Raw genomic sequence first — 24,953 nt, 5'->3', positions numbered from 1 at the left:
TATTATTTATTTTGGAATTGCTACTTTTCTGCATTAACCCCACATACTCTGATTCATTTAACATCAACAGTCAGTCCTCTTTGCAGAGAATTCAAAGGACTCGCTACTGTATAGATGAAGACTTTTCTCCTCTGTCTTGAACTCTGAGACTTGTGTCCCGTGGCTCTGGGTATCCCGCGCCGGGAAAGCATTATCTCAAACAAGAGAAAATCTGCAGATCCTGGAAATCGTGCAACACACACAAAATGCTGGAGGAACTCAGCAGGCAGGCAGCAACTATGGAAAAACGTACAGTCGACGTTTCGGGCCGAAACCCTTCGGCAAGAAAACATTATCCCTGCATTTTCACTAACAAGGATTTTGCGTGTTTCAATTAATTCCTTTCCCCCAAATACAAAACGGTTAGACAATCTGCACAATCTTCCCAGGTATGGCACACCCATAATTTCAGGGATTTATCCAGCAAACTATTGCTTTTCTCCTGCTATTAGAAATAGACTGGGATACAGAACTCCTAAAGATAGCGGAGTCAAGGGATATAGGGAGAAGGCAGGAACGGGGTACTGATTGTGGATGATCAGCCAAGATCACAGTGACTGGCGCGGCTGGCTCGAAGGGCCGAATGGCCTACAGCTGCCCCTATTGTCTATTGTCTCTATACCCTTCTTAGGAAGGAAGGCCAGACCTCGAGGCAGCTTTCCTACTGCAGTCTCATTACAAATTTATAAAGTTGAAACAAAAACTGTCCTCTCATCCTCCTACAATCAAGGCTTTCACAACGACTTGCTGAAACTGCACACTGGCTTTCAATTTCTCCCTTGCTCTTTATAAAAAGCACTTGGCCGTTCGGTTCAGCTACTTGCACCTGGTTTTTAAATCTGCCCGTCGAGGCCTTTTTCCGCAGCGTGAGAGCGGATATCCGTTTGAGTGTGAGCGGAAATCATCCGTGTGTGTGCGGCTGCAGTCGTTGGGAATGGCGAATCCTTCTCCCGAAGTGAAGCCCGCTAATGCGGCGAACCCGCGGGTCTTTCTGGACGTGAGCATGGCGGGCGAGTTAGGTAGGGAGCTGGGGGGGAGGGAGGCCGGAGGTGTTTTGGCTGCACGCTCCCTGCTCCTCGGTGGCTGGGGATTGCGCCTTCCCATACTCGTCCTGCCAAAGACAGCAGTTGTCCACTGTTTGAGCTTCGATGAGGAAACCGTGGTGCGTGAGGGCTCTGGGGCCTTCTGAAGCGAGGAAGGTTTTTCAAAAGTCGGGAAGGACTGCTTTAGGGTTAAATTTCCAGCAAGTCGGGCAGCACGGGGAGGTTGAGGCTCGGCTAATGCTCCAGATCGTCAGAACTGGGAATCATCTGAGGTAAATGGGTTGTCAGGTACAGGGGAAGAGGAGGGAAACGGACACCAAGGGCAAATGCGTGACGGGTTAGAATACAGGAGTAGTTAAATGACTAAAAGCCTTGGTAGGCAAAAGCGCAACTGTGGGAGGGGCAAACGATCAGGTTTTGAGAGAACGTAAAGGAGAGCTGTCAGGTCTAGTAGGAAGATTTAACATAGGCTTATGAGCGCATGTTAAACTTAATTGGAACGGTATCAACTCCAGACAGAGAATTGGGAATGATCAATCGCTTAAAAATATGGGTTCTCACATGTGAATGGAATGAAGACAAACATTCAGCAATGTGGTCCATTTTCGGTTAATTAGTATAACCATTTTTAAGCCGAACCACGTATTGGAAAGGTGGGAGCAAAGTAAACGGTGAGTATGGTATTCTATTTGAGAGCCTGTATAAATACATTACCGATTTGCTTAGAGTATTTATGGCTTGGACTTTGGGAAAGGAGGAAATATTACATTATGGCCAGTTTCATGGGAAATCTCTTTAGGAAGAGGGATGGATGCTAGTGGATATGAGTATCCAAGGGAGCTCCAGGGAGTGTTGATAGACTTTCATTTCTCCCAAAAGTGGGATTGAAGCAATAGAAATTAAGAATAGATTTTTTTTTGGATGAGAAAGTGTGGTGATTGGGTTTAGAAGAGGAGGGCAAAATCAGCTCGATCTGACAGTGACATCAAAATAAAACCTGGAGTTTTGGAGTAAAAGTCTGGAAGGATGCTTGGTTGGCAAGATCCACTACTAAAGGGGTACCAGGATATAGGAGAACATTGCACAGGAGTCGGGAGCAAGTTAGTTGGCAATAACACTGCAATTCTCACTTGATAACATATACTAATTAATTCTGCCAAATGTTATATCCAAGGATGCTTTTGTTATTTTCTTGGTTGGGAAAATGGAATAATGTTCTGACTGTATTGTCAATTCTAAACGAGCATTTTACTCTGGGAAAATATGTAAAACAGCCTTTCATTTGGAGATGTAATGAAGATATTACCTAGCTGGATTGATAGGTGTTCTAATTTAGAAAATGCATTATTGCAGGGAATAAAAGTACAGTACAAAGACTTCACAGACATTCTGGATTAAATTCCTGGACCTACATCTGGGGATTGAGCATAAATCTATTGATTTCTGCTTTGAATGAATTGATAACTGAACCTCCACATCATCTGGGGCAAGAATGCCGACGATTTATTACTCCAAGTAAAGGAATTTCTCATCTTAATCTTAACCAGTCTAACCTTTATTCTGAGTCTCCACTCCTTAGCCAAGAAAAGTAATCTGTGCCTCCATCCGGCATTGTTCCAAAGATTGCATGGAAAGTACCTCGAGGATAATTTAGAGCTAAAGCTGAAGGGCAAGGCAGTGGCCTTAGAGTCATATAGCACAAGAAAAGATTCCTCTGCCCACTATGCCCATGCCAGCCTTCGGATGTCTCAGTATACTTATCCCTTTATCCAGTACTTGGCCTAAAGTCTTGTCGGCCACAATGTTTCCAGTACTCATCTAATAACAACTTAATTGTTGTGAGAATATTTTTCTCCAACTCCTTGGGCAATGCATTCTACCATTTTAGAAGTATTCTGGGTGAAAATCTTCCTTGAATCCTGTTTTAAACGCTTCCCCTTGCTGTATTCCTCTGTCCCCTGGTTATAGAAATATAAAGTAAAAATGATTTCTCACTCTTTGCTACTCGTAACTGTATACCTCATAAGGCTCACCATTCTCACTCTAACCTCTCTCCCCCCCCCCCCCCCCCCCATTCACCTCACAAGCCTTCACTGAAGAAAAACAAAGTCAGCCTATCTGGTTAGCCAGCTGAAGTACTTCCTCCAGGGGAGTATTCTGGTGAATCTTCTAAATCCCCTGTAGTGCTGTCACATCCTAGTGTGGTGACCAGAGTAGTGTTTTGTAAAGGTTTAACTCAGGGGTCGGCAACATTTACCACTGAAAGAGCCAATATGGACCCATTTCCCACAGAAAAGAAAACACTGGGAGCCACAAAACCCGTTTGACATTGAAAATGAAATAACACTGCATACGTTTTTTTTTTGCCTTTATGCTATGTATAAACAAACTATAATGTGTTGCATTTATGAAATTGATGAACTCCTGCAGAGAAAACGAAATTACATTTCTGCATGCAACAAAAACATTTTGAACTCCGAAAAAAAGACATTGGGTTGAAGGTTACTCCATAGTTAGCCTACCTTGGATCGAAGAATTAAAAGAAAGTGCGCACTGGCGGGTGTCAGGCATTGGCAGTGGTGATGTATATTAATAGCGATAAAAAACACGTTGTAGCGGTGTAGCGCTGCGTGTAGCGCAGAGGAATGCTGATGAAAGCCGAACACAAATCAATCACTGAAAAGTAACTTGCTTCTGGTGGAACATTAGTCAAAAGTGTGTGTGGGTTGGGGACTACCGCTGGCCAGTCCTCTACCACATCATTTACCGCTCACAAATCATGCACCAATCTCCACTTAAATTTATCTGTTTTTATAACCGGCAGCAACGGGGTATTGCATGGACTGTTTGTTCTTTTAAAATAAAGACACTGCAGTCAAAGGTAACTTTATTCGAACTAAACAGCCTTGCTTTAAAGCCTCCCTCAACCCGTCCCCGTGGGCACGGATGCTCCAAAAGACACCTATTCGCAAACCCCCGTAGGCTATCTCCCTTAGCCGGAACAGTGGCTAATTGTGAGCCGGTTCGGATGTGCCAGGAAACGGGGTCTCCACAACGTTTTTAGATTGTACAAGATCACCATAATCTTCAAATTTCGAATTACATTTCAAAAACTAACAAACCACGGGGAGCCGCAACAGAGAGATGAAAGAGCCGCATGTGGCTCTGGAGCCGCGGGTTGCCGACCCCTGGTTTAACTATATATGTACCTATGCTTCAGATATCATTGGATGTTTAACACCAGTGTGTTCTTCCATTTGCTGCAGTTCTAGCTGGATTGATCTTGTATGTGGCCAGCGTGGATTTGATTTGAACAGGAATTCTTGATTGGGTGGGGTTAGGATAGTGGAGATTTTAAAATCATTATGTCAAAATAAAATTAATTATTAGCAATTAAAAATGTAATTCTGGTAACTGCTAGAAAAACTTTGCCACGCTTCATGGCCCATTTATATTGCGACGCTGAAGCCAGTTGAACTCATACTTCCTGTAATATGAGTTCAACTGGTGTTGGGGGCAAGACTGGGCAATTTACTGAATTGAGTGCACACCATTATTACCATGTGTCAAACTGCTGTGGTGCTTGCACCACGTTTTTGGGACCCATGGTTCCCTTATTAAAATTTATAGTGTCACCATATACACCATGGAATATATGGAAGGAGTTGATTGTGGATTACAGGAGGAATGGAGATAGGCTAGCTCCTTTTGACATCAATGGGACTGTAGTTGAGAAGGTGAGTAGTTTAAAGTTCCTCAGTATACACATCACCGAAGATCTCCCCTGGACTGTACGTACCAGCTGTGTGGTGCAAAAAGCACAACAGTACCTCTTTCACCTCAGGCAGCTGAAGAAGTTTCGCATGAGTCCTCAAATCCTCAGGACTTTATTATACAGGAGCACTGGCAAGAGCATCCTGGCTGGCTGTGTCACCGCCTGGTACAGGAACTGCAGAGAGTGGTTCAGACAGCCCAGCGCATCTGTGGATGTGAACTTTCCTCTATTCAGGACACTTACAGTAGCAGGTGCATAAAAAGTGCCCGAAGGATCATCAGGGACTCCAGCCACCCCAACCACAAACTGTTTCAGTTGCTACCGTCTGGCAAACAGTACTGTTGCATTAAGGCCAGGACCACAGGCCATCAGATTTATCAATACACATTGATCTGACTGTACATACATGGATACAGTTTTAATGTTTGGAAAATATCCTCCCATATTTCATGTGTACATTGCGGGCGGAGATACAACATAAAGATTTTTATTCCCTTGGATGTAAGAAATAAAATAATTATAATCACTTTTTACTGACAAACAGTATTTTAGAATAATTTGATTATATATCTGCCAAGCACACGAGAGCAGAACTGGGATGTCTTAACTCAAAACGGCTTGATATAGTTTATAGCCTAAAATGATGCCATTAGTATTTTCCTTGCCAGCTGAAGGAAAATTGATTGCATGTGAACTAGATTTCAAATGATGTCTGTAAACCCGCATTTTGTTCCGTTTTTCATACTATGGCTCACAATACAGTCGGCCCTCCTTATCCGCGAGTTCCACATGCGCGAATTCAACCAACTGCGAATCGAGAAACCCTGGAAGTGCTCTTCCAGCACTCGTTCGAGCATGTACAGACTTTTTTTCTTGTCATTATTCCCTAAACAATGTAGTATAAAAACTATTTACATAGCATTTACATTGTATTAGGTATTGTATGTAATGTAGAGATGATTTAAAGTATACGGGAAGATGTGTGTAGGTTATTGTGGATTGGTTTCGAAAAAAATCGTAAGTTTTCTTACTAAGTAAGTCGGAACAGCTACATTCAGTATTATTTAGCGTCAGTCGAATGTTTGTCTTAGAAAATAGTATATATTTTACCTTTCTATGCATATAAAACACTTAAGAAACTTATGTATTTCAATAATTAAACCACTGCGTTGCTTGGTAATAATTGTAGCTTTGATCGGGGCAGGGCCTTTCTCACTTTATCCTTTAAAATTGTTCTGATCGTTGACTGACTGTAGCCTAACGCTTTTCCAATGACCGATGGCGTTTCACCTCTTTCTGATCGCTTTATTTCCATTTTATTTTTAATCGTGAAAATGATTATTTTAGTGAACAGAAACACTGCATATTCAGAACTCCGTTGGGTCCTAAAGTCCACCGCACTGAAACAGGTTAAATAAGGGACTTGAGCATCCGTGTTTTTTGGTAGCCGCAAGGGGTCCTGGAACCAACCCCTTGTGGATAAGGACTGTAGATTCATGGAGCACAATATCTGTGGAAACCGTGGTAAAAGTTTAATAATGTAATAGTTAAGGTCATATAAGCTTAAGTTTGTGTAATTTACCAGAATTACATTTGTGATGTGCAATTCTGCTTTAAGCATGGATAATAGGACAGAAAGGTGGCCATTCAGCCTATTGAGATTGTATTCTTTTAAATTGATGAAAATTCTTCCACTGTGGCGACCCATTTCCTGGCACATCCGAACCGGCTCACAATTAGCCAGCGTTCCGGCTAAGGGAGATAGCCTACGGGAGTTTGCGAGCACAGAGCTTTGGATCCTCTGCGCCACAGGGGGCAGGTTGAGGGAGGCTTAAAAGCAAGGCTGGGTATTTCGAATTAAGTTTTTTCTTTGACTGCAATTACCGACTCCGTGTCATAATTTTAGCGCTGCGTGTAGCACACCGCTACACCACGGTCATTAAAAAGAAAGCATTTTATTGATCGCTATAGTCTTCTCTCAATACAGAGTCCTCAAAGATGATGGCTCAGCTTTGAGGATAATATTTACAGAAAAGAAGCTGGACAGGGTTAATGGGTATATGTAGATGAACACTGCTGATGGTAGACTGCTGAAATATTAAATTTCCTATTAATTTTAATTGTCTAAAATGTTTTAATTAGTTTTATTTTAATAATCCTTTTATCTGAAATTTCTGGTATCTTTATTCTTGTAGTTGGGCGGATAGTTCTGGAACTCTTTGCCGATGTTTGTCCTAAAACAGCTGAAAATTTCCGAGCGTTATGCACTGGAGAGAAGGGAGTTGGGCCGACCACTGGAAAACCTCTGCATTTCAAAGGCTGCCCCTTCCACAGGAGTAAGTCAGTTGCTTAACTTGGATGCTATAAACAAACGTAATGAGCTTAAATTTTAACTTTGAATAGATTATTGTTTAAAAAATGAATTACTATTACAAGTAATTGCTCAAATGTTTTCAATCTTTATAGTTATAAAGAAGTTTATGATTCAAGGAGGAGATTTTTCCAATCACAATGGAACTGGAGGAGAAAGTATCTATGGAGAGAAATTTGAAGATGAAAATTTTCATTACAAGGTTAAAAAGCGATTGAATGTGTTGTGAACACGTGTACTAACTGGACCAGTAATTGTATTGCTGATAGTTGACAATATAGATTTACCACAGAGTATGTAAAATGCGAGGTTTGTAAACATTGAGTAGAGTAAAGGGAACTTTGATATTCATTTGAGCACAAAGTTCTGCATTTTTCTTAACTAATTCAGGTGCCCTCGTATTATAACATTTGCTGATTTATATTTCTAATCATTAGCAAAACTGCTGAAAGATATTCAAAAGAACACTCTCAGTAGTTGTATGTGGCAGTGGATTTCACACATTGATGAATTAATTGCATTAATGAATGTGTCAGCAGACATGCTATGAAATAAGTATAACATAAATAAATTGACCTAAAAGGTAGAGCCAAAGTAATGCTGTTATGATTTCTGCTGTAGTTTAGTAATGCTCCCTCATTTACAAGTTTATTTATTTATTGAGATGCAGCACGGAATAGGCTCTTTCAGCTGTGCTGCCCAGCAATCCCCGATTTAATCCGAGCCCAATCACAGGACAATTTACAGTGACTAAAATACCAGCCGGTAGGTCTTTGGATTGTGGGAGGAAGCCAGAGCACCCAGAGGAAACCCACGCAGTTATGGGGAGAACTTATAAACTCCTTACAGGCAGTGGCAGGAATTGAACCGGCATTGCCTGTACTGTAAAATGTTGCGCTAACCACTTTGCTACCATGCCACTCTTAACGTGTAAGCTCCCTCATGTGCAGTTATAAGTAGCACTGCAATTTGTATAGTTTCCTTGTATATATTTTCAGTGAAGTTATTTACCTTCCTCCCGCAGCATGACCAAGTAGGACTGCTTAGTATGGCCAATGCAGGACCAAACACCAATGGCTCGCAGTTCTTCATTATTACAGTGCCTACTCCTCATCTAGACAACAAGCATGTGGTTTTTGGTCAGACATTGAAAGGATTGGGAGTGGTAAAGATGCTGGAAAATGTTGAAGTAGAAGCTGAGAAGCCTGCAAAGGTGAGAAGAACATCAAAAAAAAAGAACAGGTCCAGATATATCTTTTGGGATTATTGATGATCGATATTTTATGTAAGTTTTAGAATACAATTTTTACTCTTGCTTTTTGACTATTTCACTTTTAACTACCAATTCTGAGCAGATTGCTTTTGAGTTTGTTGCAGAACTGTTCTCAATTTTTAGTCATGGAGCTGTAACCTAGAAATGTGTTCACCAGTCGTGGTTTTCTTGGCTTTCAGTGACAAATGCTAAATAATTTTTCAAGTATAACAGTATCTGTAGAGACACGACTATTTGACTGAAAATCCAAAAAACCTTAAATGCTTACATCTAAAATAATGACAGAAATTCATGAAAAACTCAGCAGGTCAGACTGCATCTGTGAAAAGAAGAAATTAATTGATGCTTCAAGTCTGAGACACTTTGTCAGAGCCAGTTTAATCTTTGCCTCGTGTCCTATTTGACACCAGAAGATTGCTTGTAACTTAAATCTTCTTTTATCATGGAAAGAAAGGCTATGGTGCTCATGTCAAATCCCATTTATAGCACTCTGTCATTGCTTTCTTTGCCTTAGTGATTCAGTGTTCTTGATATTTTTTAAATCTTGTGAACAAACCTTCAGTGAGTTCCAGGTTTACATCATCCTTGAGTTAAAAAATGCTTTTACCCCAAATCCCTTCTGAACTTCTTAAACCTTTTGCTAAACCTTCGCCCACCTCTGCTCTGGGGAAAAGTTTCCCACTGTCTGCCTTAGTTATGCTCCCATTCCTTTGTATTCTCTTTGGCTCCAAGAAAAAACACTCCTGGTTTATCCAGTCACTCCTCATAACTGAAACACACTTGCCCAGACAATATCCTCACGAATTTCCTCTGTAGCCTCTCCAGTACAATTATACCCTTCCTATAGTGTGGGGAACAGAGCTGTAAAAAGTGGTTAAACCTATATTTTACAAAATTGTACCATATCCTCCCACCTCTGATTCTCTGGCAACATTCCCATATGTCTTCCATTTCGGAGTTCTTTGGTTTTGTACACTGTTCCCAGTTTATCAATATTCTCTAGGCTCTCCCATTCGTTGTATATGCCATACCTTTATTAAACTTGACAAAGTGCATCACCTCAGGCCTATCAGGATTAAATTTCAATTGCAGTTGTTCTACCTATCTTCTGCCTAATTGTAGCGTAGGACTTGTCGGGGTGCAACAGTTTTCATGTTATCTACAGTCTTACTTCATATATTCAAGTTGTTACTGGACATCACCAACATTAAATTATGCTTGAGAACAATTTCTAGAAATATAGTATAACCTTTCAAGATATAATAAACCTGTCCTAATTTGTAACGAAAGAAACAGAAATATAAGTTTCTGATAAAAGTAAATGTTTTCATTTGCTGAATATTCTTAATACAGTCAACATTTAATCTGTGCTAGGCTGTTTACTAAAGGTGTATTTGCATTTCTTCAGCAATGTATTATAGAAAACTGTGGTGAACTTAAAGAAGGAGATGATTTAGGTCTTGCTCCTGCTGATGGATCAGGGGATGCATACCCAGACTTTCCAGAAGATAATGAAGAAGATATAACTGATGTAAGTTTGTAGCTCTTTCCAAATATATTATCGAGGAAACCTGTATGTCTTCACTGTTCTTCTTCACCACTCCTTACCTAAAAGCAGGCTAGAATTCCAATCAGTGGATGGTTTCTCTCCCCTCCCTCCCCCATTTCATTTCTGTGGATATTTTCCAACTGTCCAACTGTTCTCCAAAAGCAATTGTTAGCAACTTAAATCCCTGTCTGGTCTTGTGCTCTTTCATTGTTGAGTGGGAGGTCACTAGATTAGAATTGTGAATGGTAACCGTATCTTCCAGCTTAACTAAAGATCAGTAATTAAATGCTCCCATTCATTCCTTGTCTGATGGCTGGTGTTTATGGGGGAAATAAGGAAGACACAGGATAGATACATCCCAAAGATGAAGAAATATTCTGAAGGGAGGATGAAGCAACTGTAGCTGACAAGGGATGTCAAAGACAGTCTAAAAGCAAAAGAGAGTGCATGTAATATAACAAAAGATAGAAGCTGGAGGATTGGGAATTTTTCAAAAACCAACAGAAGGCAACGAGAAAAGCCATAAAGGCAGAATAGATGAAATATGAAGGTAAGCTAGCCAAAAATATAAGAGAAATAAAATTCTGCAGAACTGGTCCTCACCCTGGAAAATTTTTCCTTCAGCTGTTCTCACTTTCTCCAGACTCGATGGGTATCCATAGGGGCCCATTGACTCTGCCTGCACTCTGAACTCATGTTTTCATACCAATATCTATCCCCTTGGTTCAGTCTCTCCCAACTACCTCCTTAACACTTATCATGCTCTTGATCCCTTCATTAACTTTCAATTTCCTGGCCTTGTCCACCTCATTTTCACCATGGATGTCCAGTCTCTTTACACTTCTATCCCCCATCAATAAGATCTTAAAACTCTCTGCTTCCTTCTCAATAAAAGAACCAACTAGTTTTCCTCCACCACCATCATTCTCCATCTGGTAGAAATGGTCCGCGCTGTCAACGACTTTTCCCTCGTCTCCTACTTCCTCCAGACTTTGGGATGCCATGGGCACCTGCATGGGTTCCAGCTATGCCTGTCTTTTCATTGGTTAATGTGCCTGTCTTTTCATTGGTTAATGTAGAACAGTCCATGTTCAAAGCCTTCCATGGTAATGCTCCCCAAATCTTCCTCTGCTACATTGACAACTACATTGGTGCTGCTTCATGCACCCACACTGAGCTTGTCAAAATCATCAACTTTGTCTCCAAATTCCACCCTGCCCTTAAATTCACTTAGTCCATTTCTGACACCTCTCTCCCCTTTCTCAGTCTCTCTGTGGAGATAAACTGTTGACTGACATCTTTTATAAGCCTACCTATTCTCACTTGTTGTCTTGACTATACCTCTTCCCACTGTCAGCCTATAAAAAGGCTATTCCCTTTTCTCAATTCCGTTGTCTCTGCCACATCTGTTCCTTTCCTTTCCCGGACATCATAAATGTCCTCTTTCTTCAAAGAATGGAGTTTCCTCCACCATTTATGCTGCCCTCACCCACATCTCCTCCATTTCCCAAATGTTTGTGCTCAATCCATCTTCCCGCCATCTTAACATAAGGGCAGTTTCACTTATCCTTATCTACCATCCCTGACCCTCCATATCCAACACATCATTCTCTGCAACTTCTGCTATCTTCAACGGGATCCTACCACCAAACATATCTTTATTTTCCCCCCACACCCCTCCCACTGCTTTTTGCAGGGATCACTCCCTCTGTGATTCCCTTGTCCATTTGTCCCTCCCCACTTACTAAGGATGAGGTTTCAGGGTACTCGGAGGAACGTGACAATGGTAAAATAAAGTATGGTTATTTTGAAGGGGAAATCGTGCCTGACAAATCTGTTGGAATTCTTTGAAGAAATAACAATTAGTAGACAAAGGAGAATTGGTGGATTTTGTTTATTCATATTTTCACGGGAGGCGGTTTAATAAGAATCCATGGTATTACAGGAAAGATACTAGCACAGATAAAAGATTGGCTATTTGGTGGGTGGCAGAGAGTGGTAATGAAGGGAGCCTTTTCTGGTTGGCTGCCAGTGACTAGTGTTCAGGGGTCAGTGTTAGGGCAGCATTTTACGTTATATGTCAATAATTTGAACAATGGAGCTGATAGTTTTCTGGCCAAATTTGCGAATGATATAATAATAGATGGGGGGAGGTAGTGTTGAAGCAGGGAGTCTGCAGAAAGACTTAAATAGATTAGCAGAATGGGCAAAGAAGTGGAAGATGGGGCAGATGGAAATTAGTGTAGGGAAGTGTACGGTCATGCACTTTGGGAGAATAAAGGTGTGGACTATTTTCTAAATGGGGAGAAAATTAGAAAATCAGCTACAAATGGACTTGGGAATCCACGTGCAGGATTCCCTGAAGGTTAACTTGCAGGTTGAGTTGGTGATAAGGAAGACAATGGAATGTTAGCATTTATTTCAAGAGAACTAGAAAATAAAAGAAAGGATGTAAATGCTGAGGGTTTACAAGGCATTGGTCAGATTATACTTGGAGTATTATGAGCAGTTTTGGGCTCCTTGTGTAAGAAAAGATGTGCTGGCATTGGAGTCGGTCCAGAGGAGGTTCACAAAAATGATTCCTGGAATGAATGGTTCAACTAAGAGCAGTATTTGATAGCTCTTCACCTGTACTCACTGGAGTTTAGAAAAATGGGGGGTGGGTGGGGAATCTCATTTCACCCTATCAGATATTGAAAGGTCTGGATTAAGTGAATATGGAGAAGATGTTTCCGATAGGACCAGAGGTACAGCCTCAGAATTGAGCGATGTCCATTTAGAACAGAGATTATGAAAATATTCTTCAGCCAGTTTGTGGTGAATCTGTGGGATTCATTGCCACAGATGGCTGTGCAAGACAGGTCATTTGGTATATTTAAGGTGGAGGGTTGATTAATCGGGGAGACAAAGGTTATGGGAAGAAAGCAGGTGAATGGGGTTGAGAGGAATCGTCCATGATGTAATGTTGGAGAAGATTTGATGGGGGAAGCAGCCTAATTCTGCTCCTATTAACCAGACTAAGAATTAAATCCACAAAGCTCAGTTGAATCCTACTGAGGGATCATGAGAATTCTCACTATTGTATTGCTTAAAACCAAACTGGAATTTGTTTCATATGATATTTAGGGGGTTTGATAGTGCACAACTTTGGAAGTTAAGTGCTTTGTCCTCATCAACAAAAAGTGTGCCCCTGTTGAATCTGCTCATTTGAAATATGAGGAAAATGATATCGTAGAACTTTTTGCCCTTAAAAGTCCAGATTCATGATAAAGGCCATGAAGAAAAGCTGTTGATGTTCGCTTTCTGTATGTATTCTTGAGCCTGCTGCAGCGTGGTGTTGAAGATAGCCTCTGGCCTTTGTGGCTTTTAGCTGACACAGCTGTGTGTCATATACGATCAGAATCACCACTTGCTCACTGGAACAAGCATGATTAATGTGCTATATTAGTGGTTCCGAATTCTGTGACTTCTGCAGTTGCTGACACAAATTGATCATTTTGCTCTCTGTACACTTCAGTTGGTGTACAGGTTAAGTACATCAAAATAGTGGAACCATTTTGACATTGATCAAGCAAAGATATGGACCGAAACATAAAGTAACTATTTGAATTCTAACAATAGAGTGCTGTTTAAATGCAGCTACAGAATATAGATATTGATTTTATTAGTGGACAGGGTAGAATTGATTTAGACTTTGCTGAATTGAGCAACTTTGAAAATCTTAGCATTTTTCATGTCTTGTTTTTAAGAAGTGTTGCAAGAATCACTGCTACGTTTTTACATCTTATTTCCTATGCCCGTGCTAATCCCATTGATCTGAAATTTAGGGCTCTATGCAAAACTCTAGGTGCATAAGTACACAATAGAAAGCTGGATGTAACATAGGTACTTTGGAGAATGAGTTCTATAATTCTGTTGATTTCTAAGCTGTTAAAATTTGTGCACTCTAGCAGAATACAAAAACAATTAAACCCAAGGGAAAGTGAATCAAAAAATTTGGGAGCCATTTAACTATTTTCCTTTGCGGGTGACTTCTAAAACTCACAGGGTTGCTACATGCCCTGTTAGGACAGACTTCAGTCTGCTGACGAGATGATCCAGCTATTTAGAAATGCTGTAAGAGAACAAAAATGGAAAAATAACTCAAGCAATAATTTGGAAGAATAACTGGGATAGCATGTGAGGTTCTTCTTCTAATCTGTACGTTCATTGTTTCAATGTATTTTCATAGAATGACCAAGCTTCATTAAAATTATTTAAACAGATTGATACCATTTTTCGGATTGCAGAAGACTTAAAGAATCTTGGGAATAACTTCTTTAAATCTCAGAACTGGATTATGGCAGACAAGAAATACTCCAAGGCTTTAAGGTAATCATGCGAGGCTAGAATGTGCTGATAGACTTGATTGAACTTGAATTTGTGCTGGCCATTAGACAAAGCAGAATTGGGGCATTCAGTCCATCAAGTTTGCTACACTATTTGATCTTGGCTGACTTACCCCTCTCAATTGCATTCTCCTGCCTTCCCCCCCAATAATCTTTGACACCCTTACCTATCAACCTTTGCTTTAAATATATCCAGTGACTTGGCTTCTACTGCCATCTGTAGCAATGAGTTTCACAGATTCACCATCTTCTGGAAATGCCACATCATCTTTGTTCTAAAAGGATGTTTTCTATTCTGAAGCTGTGCCTTCTGGTCCTAAGCATTCCCAATATTGAACATACCCTCTCCATATCCACTCTATCCAGGCTTTTCAGTATGGCAGGTTTCAGTGAGATCACCCCTCCCCCTCATTCTCCTAAACTCCAGCGATAACAAGTTCAGAGCCATCAAATAATACTCCTACTTTAACCCTTTAATTTCCAGATCAGTCTTGTAAACCTTTTGTGGGCACTCTCCAATGACTGTACATCCTTGGATAAGGGGCCTAAACTACTCATAATGTTTCATACGAGGTCTGATCAATGTCTTAAAAGGCCTCAATACTTCATTCTTTCAAAATGAATGCTAACATTGCATTTGCTTCCTTACCATCAACTGAACCTACAAGTTAACCTTTAGGGAATCCTGCATTGGGATCCCTTGTCCCTATATACCTCCAATTTCTGAATTTCTTCTCTGTTTCTATAAATTCCTTCTACAGGGATTCAATATCAAGCTGATTTTCTTAATCTACCTGCATATTGAAATCCCTTTGACTATCATTATATTATGATCATATTTTATATTGTAATATTGCCCATAAAAATGCCTTTTCTATCACCTATTGTAATTTGTACTCCACATCATGACTACTATTCAGAGATCTGAATTTAATTCCCATTAAGGTCTGCTGTGAATTCAAGAAACACTAGAATCATTGAAAGACTGCTCCCAACAGGACGGACAAACAACCAACACGCAAAAGACAATAAACTGTGCAATACAAAAGGGAATAAATAAATAAATAAATACTTGATCTTGCATCCCTACTTTATTTCATCAGTTGTAATTCCTCTTCATTTACATTCAAGTTATATTACCTGACTATCATCTAGAGACCTGGATCCAGCAATATGAATTTGAAATCCTAACATGTCTGCTACCAAACTAAAAGGTGAAGGTGTGGCAGATGTGACAGTTCTTACACCATGAATATAACAATGAGAGCCGCATCAGCAAGGTCTCTCTGAAGCAGAAATTACACGGCAGACAGGAGTTTCAAGATGTTGTCTCCAGGATTTTCTGAAGGAGCACAAAGGAACAGGCAAGGTTGAGGACCAGAAACACACTCAAAAATTGAGTGCAGCAGGCAAGAGATGCATCAAGCAGAAGATTCTTCTAAATCGGAAAAGATCCTGCACTCCAATCGGTTCTGATCTTACAAAAACTACTGGAACACAAGTACACCCATCTACGGTCCAGAAAAGTCTTGTCAGACAAGAAGTGGTCTTCATGGAAGAGTTGCTGCCAAAATGCCACTCCTCTGAAGTGGAAACTCACCTACACACAAAAACACAAGGACTGGGGTGTTGAACAATGGCAGCAAGTGCTCTGGACCGATGAGTCATAGTTTGAAATTTGTGGTTCAAGCAGGACGGCAATGTGTCTGTAGGAGACTTGGAGAGTGCAACGTGGATGAGTGCCTACAGCTAACAGTGAAGCACAGTAGAGGTTTGGAGCTGTATTACTGCAAATGGAGTTGGTGATCTGGTCAGAATTAATGGAATCCACAATGCTGAGAAGTACAAGTAGATTCTCATGCATCATGTAATACCATCGGGAAGGTGCCTGATCGGTCCCAACTTCAATCTGGAGCAGGACAATGACCCCAAACACACGGCCAAGGTCATAAAGAACTAACTTCAGCAAAGGGAAGAACAAGGAGTTCTGCAACAGATAGTATGGTTTCCAGAGCCCCGATCTCAACAACATCAAGGGTGTCTGGGATTACCTGGAGAGACAGTCAAAGCCTGCACACAGTAACCGTGGCCCGTTCCCCAAGGTGCCTGGAACAGCCTTCCTGCTGCTTTTAAAGGCAAAAGGTGGTCTCGCCAAATACTGATTTCTATTTAGCTTTGTACTGTTTATTGCTCTTTGTAGTAGTTTTTTGATATTTAGAAAATTTTCATTTCATTATTTTTGAAAGCATTTTCACTCTACAGATTTTTATTTTACATGTGACAAAAGACTTTTTGCACAGTACTGTAGGTGACTAAGGTCTTACCAATGTGCTTGAATTTTAATTTCTCTCCAATATGGAAGACCATAGTGGATGGTGAAGGCCAGTGACACCATCAGCCCTTGATGAAATAAAAACATGAACATCATCTCAAAAGATGTAGTAGGTTGGCACATCTTTTCCATTGAATATACCTACCTTAGTTTATTTACCTGGGAGTTATACCAGATCACTCTGTTGTTTGTGCACATTGCACTCCAAATATTGATCATTAAAGTCTATATTATCAATTCAACCTGATGTGGGGTTCTGACTTCATTTTGCTGAGTGGAGCCATGCCAGACAATGTACCTTTCTGGTCCAGAAGTTAACACTAAAAAATTAAAACACAATATAAAATGGCAGTGGGACTCAGCCCCTTGCACAAATGTAAATGCCCTTTCTTTACTGTTGGGCTCTAAACCAGGCAATCTACCATGATGATTTCTGAAAGTGAAAGGAAGCCACATGCTCTGGCAATTTATATTTTGAGGATCCAAGCAACAGATTCCTGGAAGAGATCAAGGTTGCTTAACCAGATCTATGGTGAACAACATAGTGGATAAACTGCTGGAAACTTGGTTGAAATCTTGCTGTGCTAGATCGCAGCATCAAATAAACCCCTCCCACACCTGGACAAGTAATATAGAAACATAGGTTAAGCTGAACGGGTTCAAATCTTTATGTTGATGTTACAAATTGTTGTTGGTCAGTCATTAAGTCAAGTCTGACACTGATAGAATACATCCTGCAGTTTGAGAGAGAGAGAGAAGGTAAAGTCAGATGTATTAGTATTACAATGGAATGAAGGAATTTATAGAGGCATGAGAGATAATCTGGCTAAAGTTGATTGGAAGGGAACACTAGCAGGGATGATGGCAGAACAGCAATGGCTGGAGTTTCTGGGCGCAAGTTGGAAGGTGCAGGATAATATATTAGCTATAATGAAATGGTGGAGCAGACTTGAACTGAATAGACTAATTCTCCTCATAAGTCTTATAGTCTTATGGCTGAGTTTACATGTGTATGTAATAGAGAAATGATAGTGAACATCATACAGAGTTTTCTCTCCATCCTAGAACAGTTGCTTGAAAATTGCATATGTGAATGTGGGTGAGTATTGGATCAGGCTCAGCCATGACGTTCTTTTGGAATAGTTTCTCGATAGCAGATTGAAGGTCACAGTTGTTTTATTTTAGCAAGGCTTTCGCTTAAACTTGACGCAGTTGAAGGGGGAAAGAGCATATTTTCAGCGATGGAAAGGACATAGCAGAAAATGGATTAGGCGGGAAGTGAAGTGGGTAAGTGGAGAAAACTGCAAGCAAGTGTTTTAACAGGCGTAATTTACCTGGGGAATGATGGAAATGACAATGTAAGTGGTTCAGAATGTACTCCTGTTTTGAATTTGTTTGAATTTTGCAAAATGACTGATTTTAATCTTCAAATATTTCTCTAAGATATATGGACACATTAAGAAATGAAATTAGTCAAAAATCAGCAGAGATTACAAAACTGGATTCTGTTGCACTAAGTTGTCATCTGAACATAGCTGCCTGCAAGCTGAAAATTTCTGACTGGGATGGCACCATTGAAAGTTGTGATGAGGTTTGTGTTTACCTGAAACTTCTATCTTTGATGCAAAAGGGTTTTTTAATTTAAATGATAATATGATTTTGCCATGATGTTTATCTTTGGTTTACAAGGGAAATTCTTTTTCCCTATGGATTGGGGTTTCTTTTATTTGAACAACTTTAGAATAAAGTAAACAGAAAAAGAAGTCTGATGGGGAAAATTGAAGAGGATTGATCAAGAAACCTCAACGATTAATGGTTTTGCTTGCAAATTTTCATAAGATAAAATAAGCAACAGCTAATTAGGAGCTGAAAAATGCTTTAAGCAGGAACAGATAGTTCAGTCCCTCATACTTAATCTGCATTCAGCTAAATTATGGTGAATAAGTTAATAGCACAATTTTCTTACACTCTGCTTTTCAAATATACAAATAATTTTAAAATGTCTTCTATTATTAATATACACACACATCTTGGATAGAGAATTCTGACAATTCATTACCTTTTGGGTGAAAAAAATTTTCCTTGGCTTGGTCTTTAGCACCAATGTTGTGATTCTTTTTACTGGATGTCCAAAGCAGAATTCCTGCATCTATCCTCTCAATCTTAAGAATTTTGTATGTTTTAACAAGGCCACCTCATGTTCTCCAAAATTAAAAGTATAGGCCCAGCCAAACCCACCATCCCAGAAATCAATCCAGTGAACCTTTGCTGTTCTCTATTCTTTGGGTAGGGAGACAAGGTTATCAAGTAGTATTCCAGGCATGGTTGCATTACTGCTCCGTATAATTAGAGCATTATGTTTTTATGCTCTTCTATCCATATAATCTGCAAGAAAAGCCAAAATACAACTTGGATTTCTAGTTGCTTAAAGTATCTGAATGTTTGCTTCCACTGATTTATGTACAAAGGCACTTGGGCCCCACCGGATAGCAATATATTTTGATTTCCCAGTATCTAAAAAATATTTTTTTTTCTAAAAACATGTATCAGTAGGATGATCTGTTGTTCTTCAGTTGTACTTTGGGCATGAAAGCAGATTTTGTATCTGAAAGAATATTGTGTGTTGGAAAGAAACGGGTGTCAGGGATGATAAGTAATTTAAGTTGCCTTTGGAATTGCTGCTGTCCTTTTAGTGAAGGTAATCCCACTAAAGGAGGTCATCCTTACTTCCGATGTCTGTGGAAAAATGTTCTTAAAATATGGTTCCTTACTATGTGCCCCCACTCAGCGATTTGGGAAGTTTCTTCCCCTCTGCCATCCGATTTCTGAATGGACATTGAACCCATGAATGTGCATTCAACACTAACACACTTCTTTATTATTTCTCTTCACACTATTTTTATTTTATTTTAACTATTTAATATAAAAACATGTATATTTTCTGTAATTTATTTATTTTCTACATTTATTATGTATTACATTGTACTGCTGTTGGTAAGTTAACAAATTTCGTTATATATGCCGGTGGTATTAAACCTGATTCTGATTCTCCCCCTTTAAGACACATCAGCCTGAGTTCTGAACCTTTCCCCACCCACTTAGCTCTAAGTTTTCAGCTCTTTGCTTTGAGGGACTGTTAAGTAGGACTCCAATTATGTTGCATATTACCTTTCTCCATGTCTTAGTTAAAAATATTATCTTAGAAATTCCCAAGTCAGGAAAAATGCTTTTGAAAAGTGGGTATTTGCAGCATACATTCCACCCAGTCTATATTCTGGTGTTAGAAATTATATTTTAATGTACTTGAACCTAGGGATTGGGGACCTCTGGACTAAAGAGGTGACTTTATTAGGCATAAGAGCTTTGGCCATTCAGTGGCCATGTGATTGTGGAAAAGTCCAGGGAACTCTTGTCTAGAATTTAAATCAATTGCACTGACGCCACGGTAGTGTGGCAGATAATGTGACACTAATAGAGCTCAGGACATCAGAGTTCAATTCCGATGTTGTCTGTAGGAAGTTAGTACATTCTTCCCATGAGCGTGTGGGTTTCCTCCAGGTGCTCCAGTTTCCTCCCACAATCCAAAGACATGGTTGGTAGGTTAATTGGTCATTGTAAGTTGGCCCGTGATTAAGCTAGTTGGTTTGGGGGTTAAGCTAGTTGGTTTGGGGGTTGCTGGACACCGTGGCTTGAAGGGACTATCCCGGGCTGTATCTCAATACATATATAATTGGTCCCATGATTAGGCTAATACAGCGGTTAGCAGAACGCTTTGCAGTAAGAGCAACCCAGATTCATTTTCTGTCGTTGTCTGTACCGATTTTGTAAGTTCTCTCTGTGACCACGTGTGTGTTTCCTCTGGGTGCTCTGGTTTTCTCTTACAATCCAAAGATGTAGCGGTTGGTAGGTTAATTGGTTATTGTGAATTGTCCCATATTAAGCTAGCGTTGCATTGGGGGTTGCTGAGCTGTGTGGCTCGTTGGGCTGAAAGGGCCTGTTCTGCGCTGCATCTCAAAATAAAAGTTTTAAAAATTGCTATAGCCTGGAGAAATTTCTGTAATCATCTCTGGTTAAAACTGTGATAGTCTTCAGCAATGCACTTTCTGATAATATCCACAGTATATTTTCTGGTGTTTGCGCAGTGTTAGGCTCATAACGATGATCTTAGTTGTCATGCAATGCACATTATTAGTTTTATGGATGTATATGTAAGCTCCCAGGGCCAGAAAAGAGATGTTACTTGGCAATTCCATATTTAGATATCATTTAAAAGATTATCCGGCTCTGAATTGGAAACTTGTGAAGGCAGATTCCGCGCACACACACACCTCCCACAATGCTTAGCCTTAGGCCGATTGGGCAAAGAGTATTTTTTAAGGAATTTAAATCTGGAGATAAATATGCAATGGATGCTGCAGAGGTTCTCTGCCTGTGAGGTGCATCCTTATGAGCCATATTACTCTTAGAGGCACCCTTCTGCACCTTCCCACACCTTCCATCCTGGTTCACGTAGTCCCCTTCCTAATCCTAGCAGTGTTTTGTCCCAGTGGAGGACGTGAAGCAAATATTTATCTTTATACTCAGCGTTTCCTCATCCATGTTTTAGTGCTTTAGACAGTACAACTGAGTACCATGGGCTGTGAATCAGGCGAGAATGTGTAAGAGAGTATATGTATTTATGTGGTTAAATGTTAGCATTAAGGAACAGTTTTCTTGATATTTTTCAGTTTTTTGTAGGATTGGATTATTTTTCTCTTTAGTGTATTTTACTTACAACATAATCTTCCCAATAGCTGCCATCATTACTGTGGCTGCTGTGGTGAGCCTGCTTTGGACAGTTTCTCTCCACCATCTCTGCTGCACTGCCAAATGGTATAAGCTGTGGTGAATTTATAGATTGAAAAGATAACTCCTGTAAAATAGTTCAATCACCTCATTTCAAAGTTCAAAGTAAATTTACCCTGCTTTGCTTTGACACTGCAAAGCTGAAGTTTAATAAATCGCAGGAAACTGATCTCTTATCTAATACTTTTCTTTTTAAAAGGCTTTGACGATTAATCAATCAAACACGAAGGCACTTTACAGAAGGGCACAGGCTTGGCAAGCGAAGAAGGATTACGACCAGGCACTGGTATAGTAGCACGTTACCTTTTTACGATTGGCGTATTTTTCTTTAATCTCTTGCAGAAGACATTGCTAATTTGGGAGAAGAGATTTAAGAACTTAAAGGATACTAGTATAACATAGGAGTAACTTATTTTTTTTCCCTTCTGTAGGGTGATCTTAAGAAAGCTCAGGAAATAACACCTGAAGACAAAGGCAAGTAGTAAAAATCATTCAGAAGTTTGCTTCTGATGCTGGCAAGAGTAACAAAGAAAATAAATTAGAATTTTCCTTGGCTCACAAGTATTAAATGCTTTTCTTTTTGTTAAATTCTTACAGCTATAAATAACGAAATACTCCGAGTGAAACAGAAGAAGAAGGAAGAAAAAGAGAAGGAAAAGGCAGCTTATGCAAAAATGTTTGCTTGATAATTTGTTTTTTTTTAAAACAGTTCAAAATAGCATAATATTTTTTGACCTTAATTTTCTTGGGCACTTCTGTTTGTTGGATCTGTTATCTGTCAGATAATTCTATAGAAAACAATCAGACTAGATGGTGAAAATACACATTGAAATTTAACTATGCCATGTGTAATAAAATTGTTAAAATATTAAAATAAATTTTGAAAATAAAGTTCTAACTTTTTCCTGCCAGCTAGGTTGAGGGTTCTCTCCACAGTAGTTGCATACAAGAAATAATACATGTAAGAAGAATTGTTCTTTCTTTAACTTGCCATTGTAACCCTGTCTGCCCTTGTGACCTCCCCATCACCCACAACTTCCTCCCTCTGATTACCCTCCTCCTTCCCTTTATTTGATCTTCTCTATCCTATCAGATTCCTTCTGTAGCCTTTTGTGTCTTTCCACTTTCCATCCTTCCCCTTCCACCTGTGCTCACCTATCACCTGTCATCTTATGCTCCTTCTGTTCTGGCCCCTGCCCTCTGTCTTCTTAGTTCTGATGAACGGTCTCAGCATGAATGGTTGACAAACATGAGGAAATCTGCAGATGCTGGAAATTCAAGCAACACACACAAAATCCTGGTGGAACACAGCTGGCCAGGCAGCATCTACAGGGAGAAGCATTGTCGACATTTCGGGCGGAGACCCTTCGACAGTTCATTTCCCTCCATAGATGCTACCTGACCTCCAGAATTCCTCCAGCATTTTTTGTGTGAAACACCATTGGATATTATTTTCATAAGTACAATTAAAGCATAAATTGATGCTTTTTACTTTGTCTTCTACGTATATTGTTTAATGATTAATGTAAAAATGAAATGTTTATTGCTGACAGTACACAGTAGTAACTGAACTTCAGTTTACATGTTATATGTGTGCATGGAAACTAATAAATTTTATCCTTGAATTTAAAAAAAAAAATTGCTTTAGATTTATTAACGTTGAAGTTAGAATTATCCAAGGAACTAGAGGGCCTGAGTTATAGGGAGATGTTGGCCAGGTTAGGTTATTCCTGAGAACAAAGGAAAGTAAGGGCAACGATTTGGAAGTGTTTAAAATTATGAGAGGCTCAGGTAAGCAGATGGTAATGGTCTTTTCCCCCAGTGTAGGTGTGTCCAAAACTAGATGCCATGGATCTAGGGAGAGAGGGGAAAGTTTTAAAAGGAATCTGAAGGGTAACTTTTTTTCACGCAGAGGGTGGTGTGTATATGGAATGAGCTGCCAGAGAAAGTGGTTGAGGCAGGTACAATAGTACAAGAAGCACTTGGACAGATACGAGGAATGGAGGGATATGGGAGTGAGTGCAGGAAATTGGGAGTAACGTGGTAGACAATGTGCTTGGTATGGACTTGTTGGGCCAAAGGGAGTATCTCAAGCCCTTGCTCATAGTTGGCCAACCATGGCGATGATTCTTCATAAGATCATGAAATCTGTGGACAATTAAGTCAACTTAAAAGAACAGGCACGGCAGCAGACACAGTGGGGTGGATGGGCTGAGGTGTGTTTATTTTAATGCAGTTTTAGGGGTAAAGTTGACAAATTTAGACCATGGATCAGCACATGGAACTATGATTTTGTAACAGATGGTTGAGAGAGGGACAGGACTGGATGCTTAATGTTCCGGGTTTTTGATGTGTGGAAGGTAAGTTACACTTTTATACAGGGATAATATAACAGCAGCACCAGAGGCGGAAGAATTGAGAGAAAGGGATAGCATTTTTGCAGGAGACAGGGTGGGAGGAGGAATAGTCTAGGTAGCTGTGGGAGTTAGTAGGTTTGTAGTAGACGTCGGTGGATAGGCTGTCTCCAGAGATAGAAACAGAAAAATCTAGAAAGGGGAGGGTGGTGTCGGAAATAGACCAGGTGAATACAAACCTACTAACTCCCACAGCTACCTAGACTATTCCTCCTCCCACCCTGTCTCCTGCAAAAATGCTAACCCTTCCTCTCAATTCCTCTGCCTCCACTGCATCTGCTCTCAGGATGAAGCCTTTCATTCTAGGACAAAGGAGATGTCTTCCTTTTTTAAAGAAAGGGGCTTCCCTTTATCCACCATCAACTCTGCCCTCCATTGCATCTCCCGTATTTCACGCACCTCTGCCCTCACCGCCAGCCCACCAGGGATAGAGTCCCCCTGGTCCTCACCTATCACCCTACCAGCCTACAGATCCATTATATAATCCTCCGTAACTTCCGCCACCTCCTACGTGATCCCACCACCAGCCACATCTTCTCCTCCCCCCAGGACTCCCTTGTCCATTCATCTCCCCCATCCCTCCCCACCGACCTCCCTCTGGGCACTTATCCCTGCAAACAGAAGTGCTACACCTGCCCCCACACTTCTTCCCTCACCACCATCCCAGGCCCCAGACAGTCCTTTCAGGTGAGGCACCACTTCACCTGCGAGTCAACTGGGGTGATATACTGTATCCAGTGCTCCCGATGTGGCCATTTATACATTGGGGAGACCCGCCACAGACTGGGAGACCGTTTTGCAGAACACCGGTGCTCAGTCCTCCAGCAGTGGCGGGATCTCCCTGTGGCCACACACTTCAATTCCACAGACCACTCCCACTCCGGTATGTCTGTCCATGGCCTCCTCTACTGTCAAGATGAGGCC

At 40.4% G+C, this 24,953-nt stretch overlaps 1 protein-coding gene across 3 annotated transcripts; it reads left to right on the top strand.

Moving 5' to 3' along the window:
• Window positions 1–583: 583 nt before the first annotated feature.
• ppid (peptidylprolyl isomerase D) lies at window positions 584–23,242 on the top strand. 3 transcript variants are annotated; one of them, XM_059964941.1, is made up of 10 exons: window positions 858–1,058; window positions 7,053–7,193; window positions 7,324–7,430; window positions 8,253–8,441; window positions 9,910–10,032; window positions 14,315–14,421; window positions 18,214–18,361; window positions 21,815–21,901; window positions 22,047–22,089; window positions 22,213–23,242. In XM_059964941.1, exons 1-10 carry the CDS (start codon window positions 974–976, stop codon window positions 22,299–22,301), a joined length of 1,119 nt encoding a protein of 372 aa, XP_059820924.1. In that variant the 5' UTR covers window positions 858–973; the 3' UTR covers window positions 22,302–23,242. The 3 variants fall into 3 exon arrangements, with proteins under 3 accessions (XP_059820925.1, XP_059820926.1, XP_059820924.1); XM_059964942.1 differs by lacking the exons at window positions 21,815–21,901; window positions 22,047–22,089; window positions 22,213–23,242 and having other exon boundaries at window positions 584–1,058; window positions 15,384–18,350; XM_059964943.1 differs by lacking the exons at window positions 14,315–14,421; window positions 18,214–18,361; window positions 21,815–21,901; window positions 22,047–22,089; window positions 22,213–23,242 and having other exon boundaries at window positions 852–1,058; window positions 8,253–8,513.
• Window positions 23,243–24,953: the final 1,711 nt, after the last annotated feature.

The sequence above is a fragment of the Hypanus sabinus genome, chromosome 3 (assembly GCF_030144855.1).
Source record: "Hypanus sabinus isolate sHypSab1 chromosome 3, sHypSab1.hap1, whole genome shotgun sequence".
NCBI lineage: Eukaryota > Metazoa > Chordata > Chondrichthyes > Myliobatiformes > Dasyatidae > Hypanus > Hypanus sabinus.
This window is presented reverse-complemented; position numbering and strand designations above follow the sequence as displayed.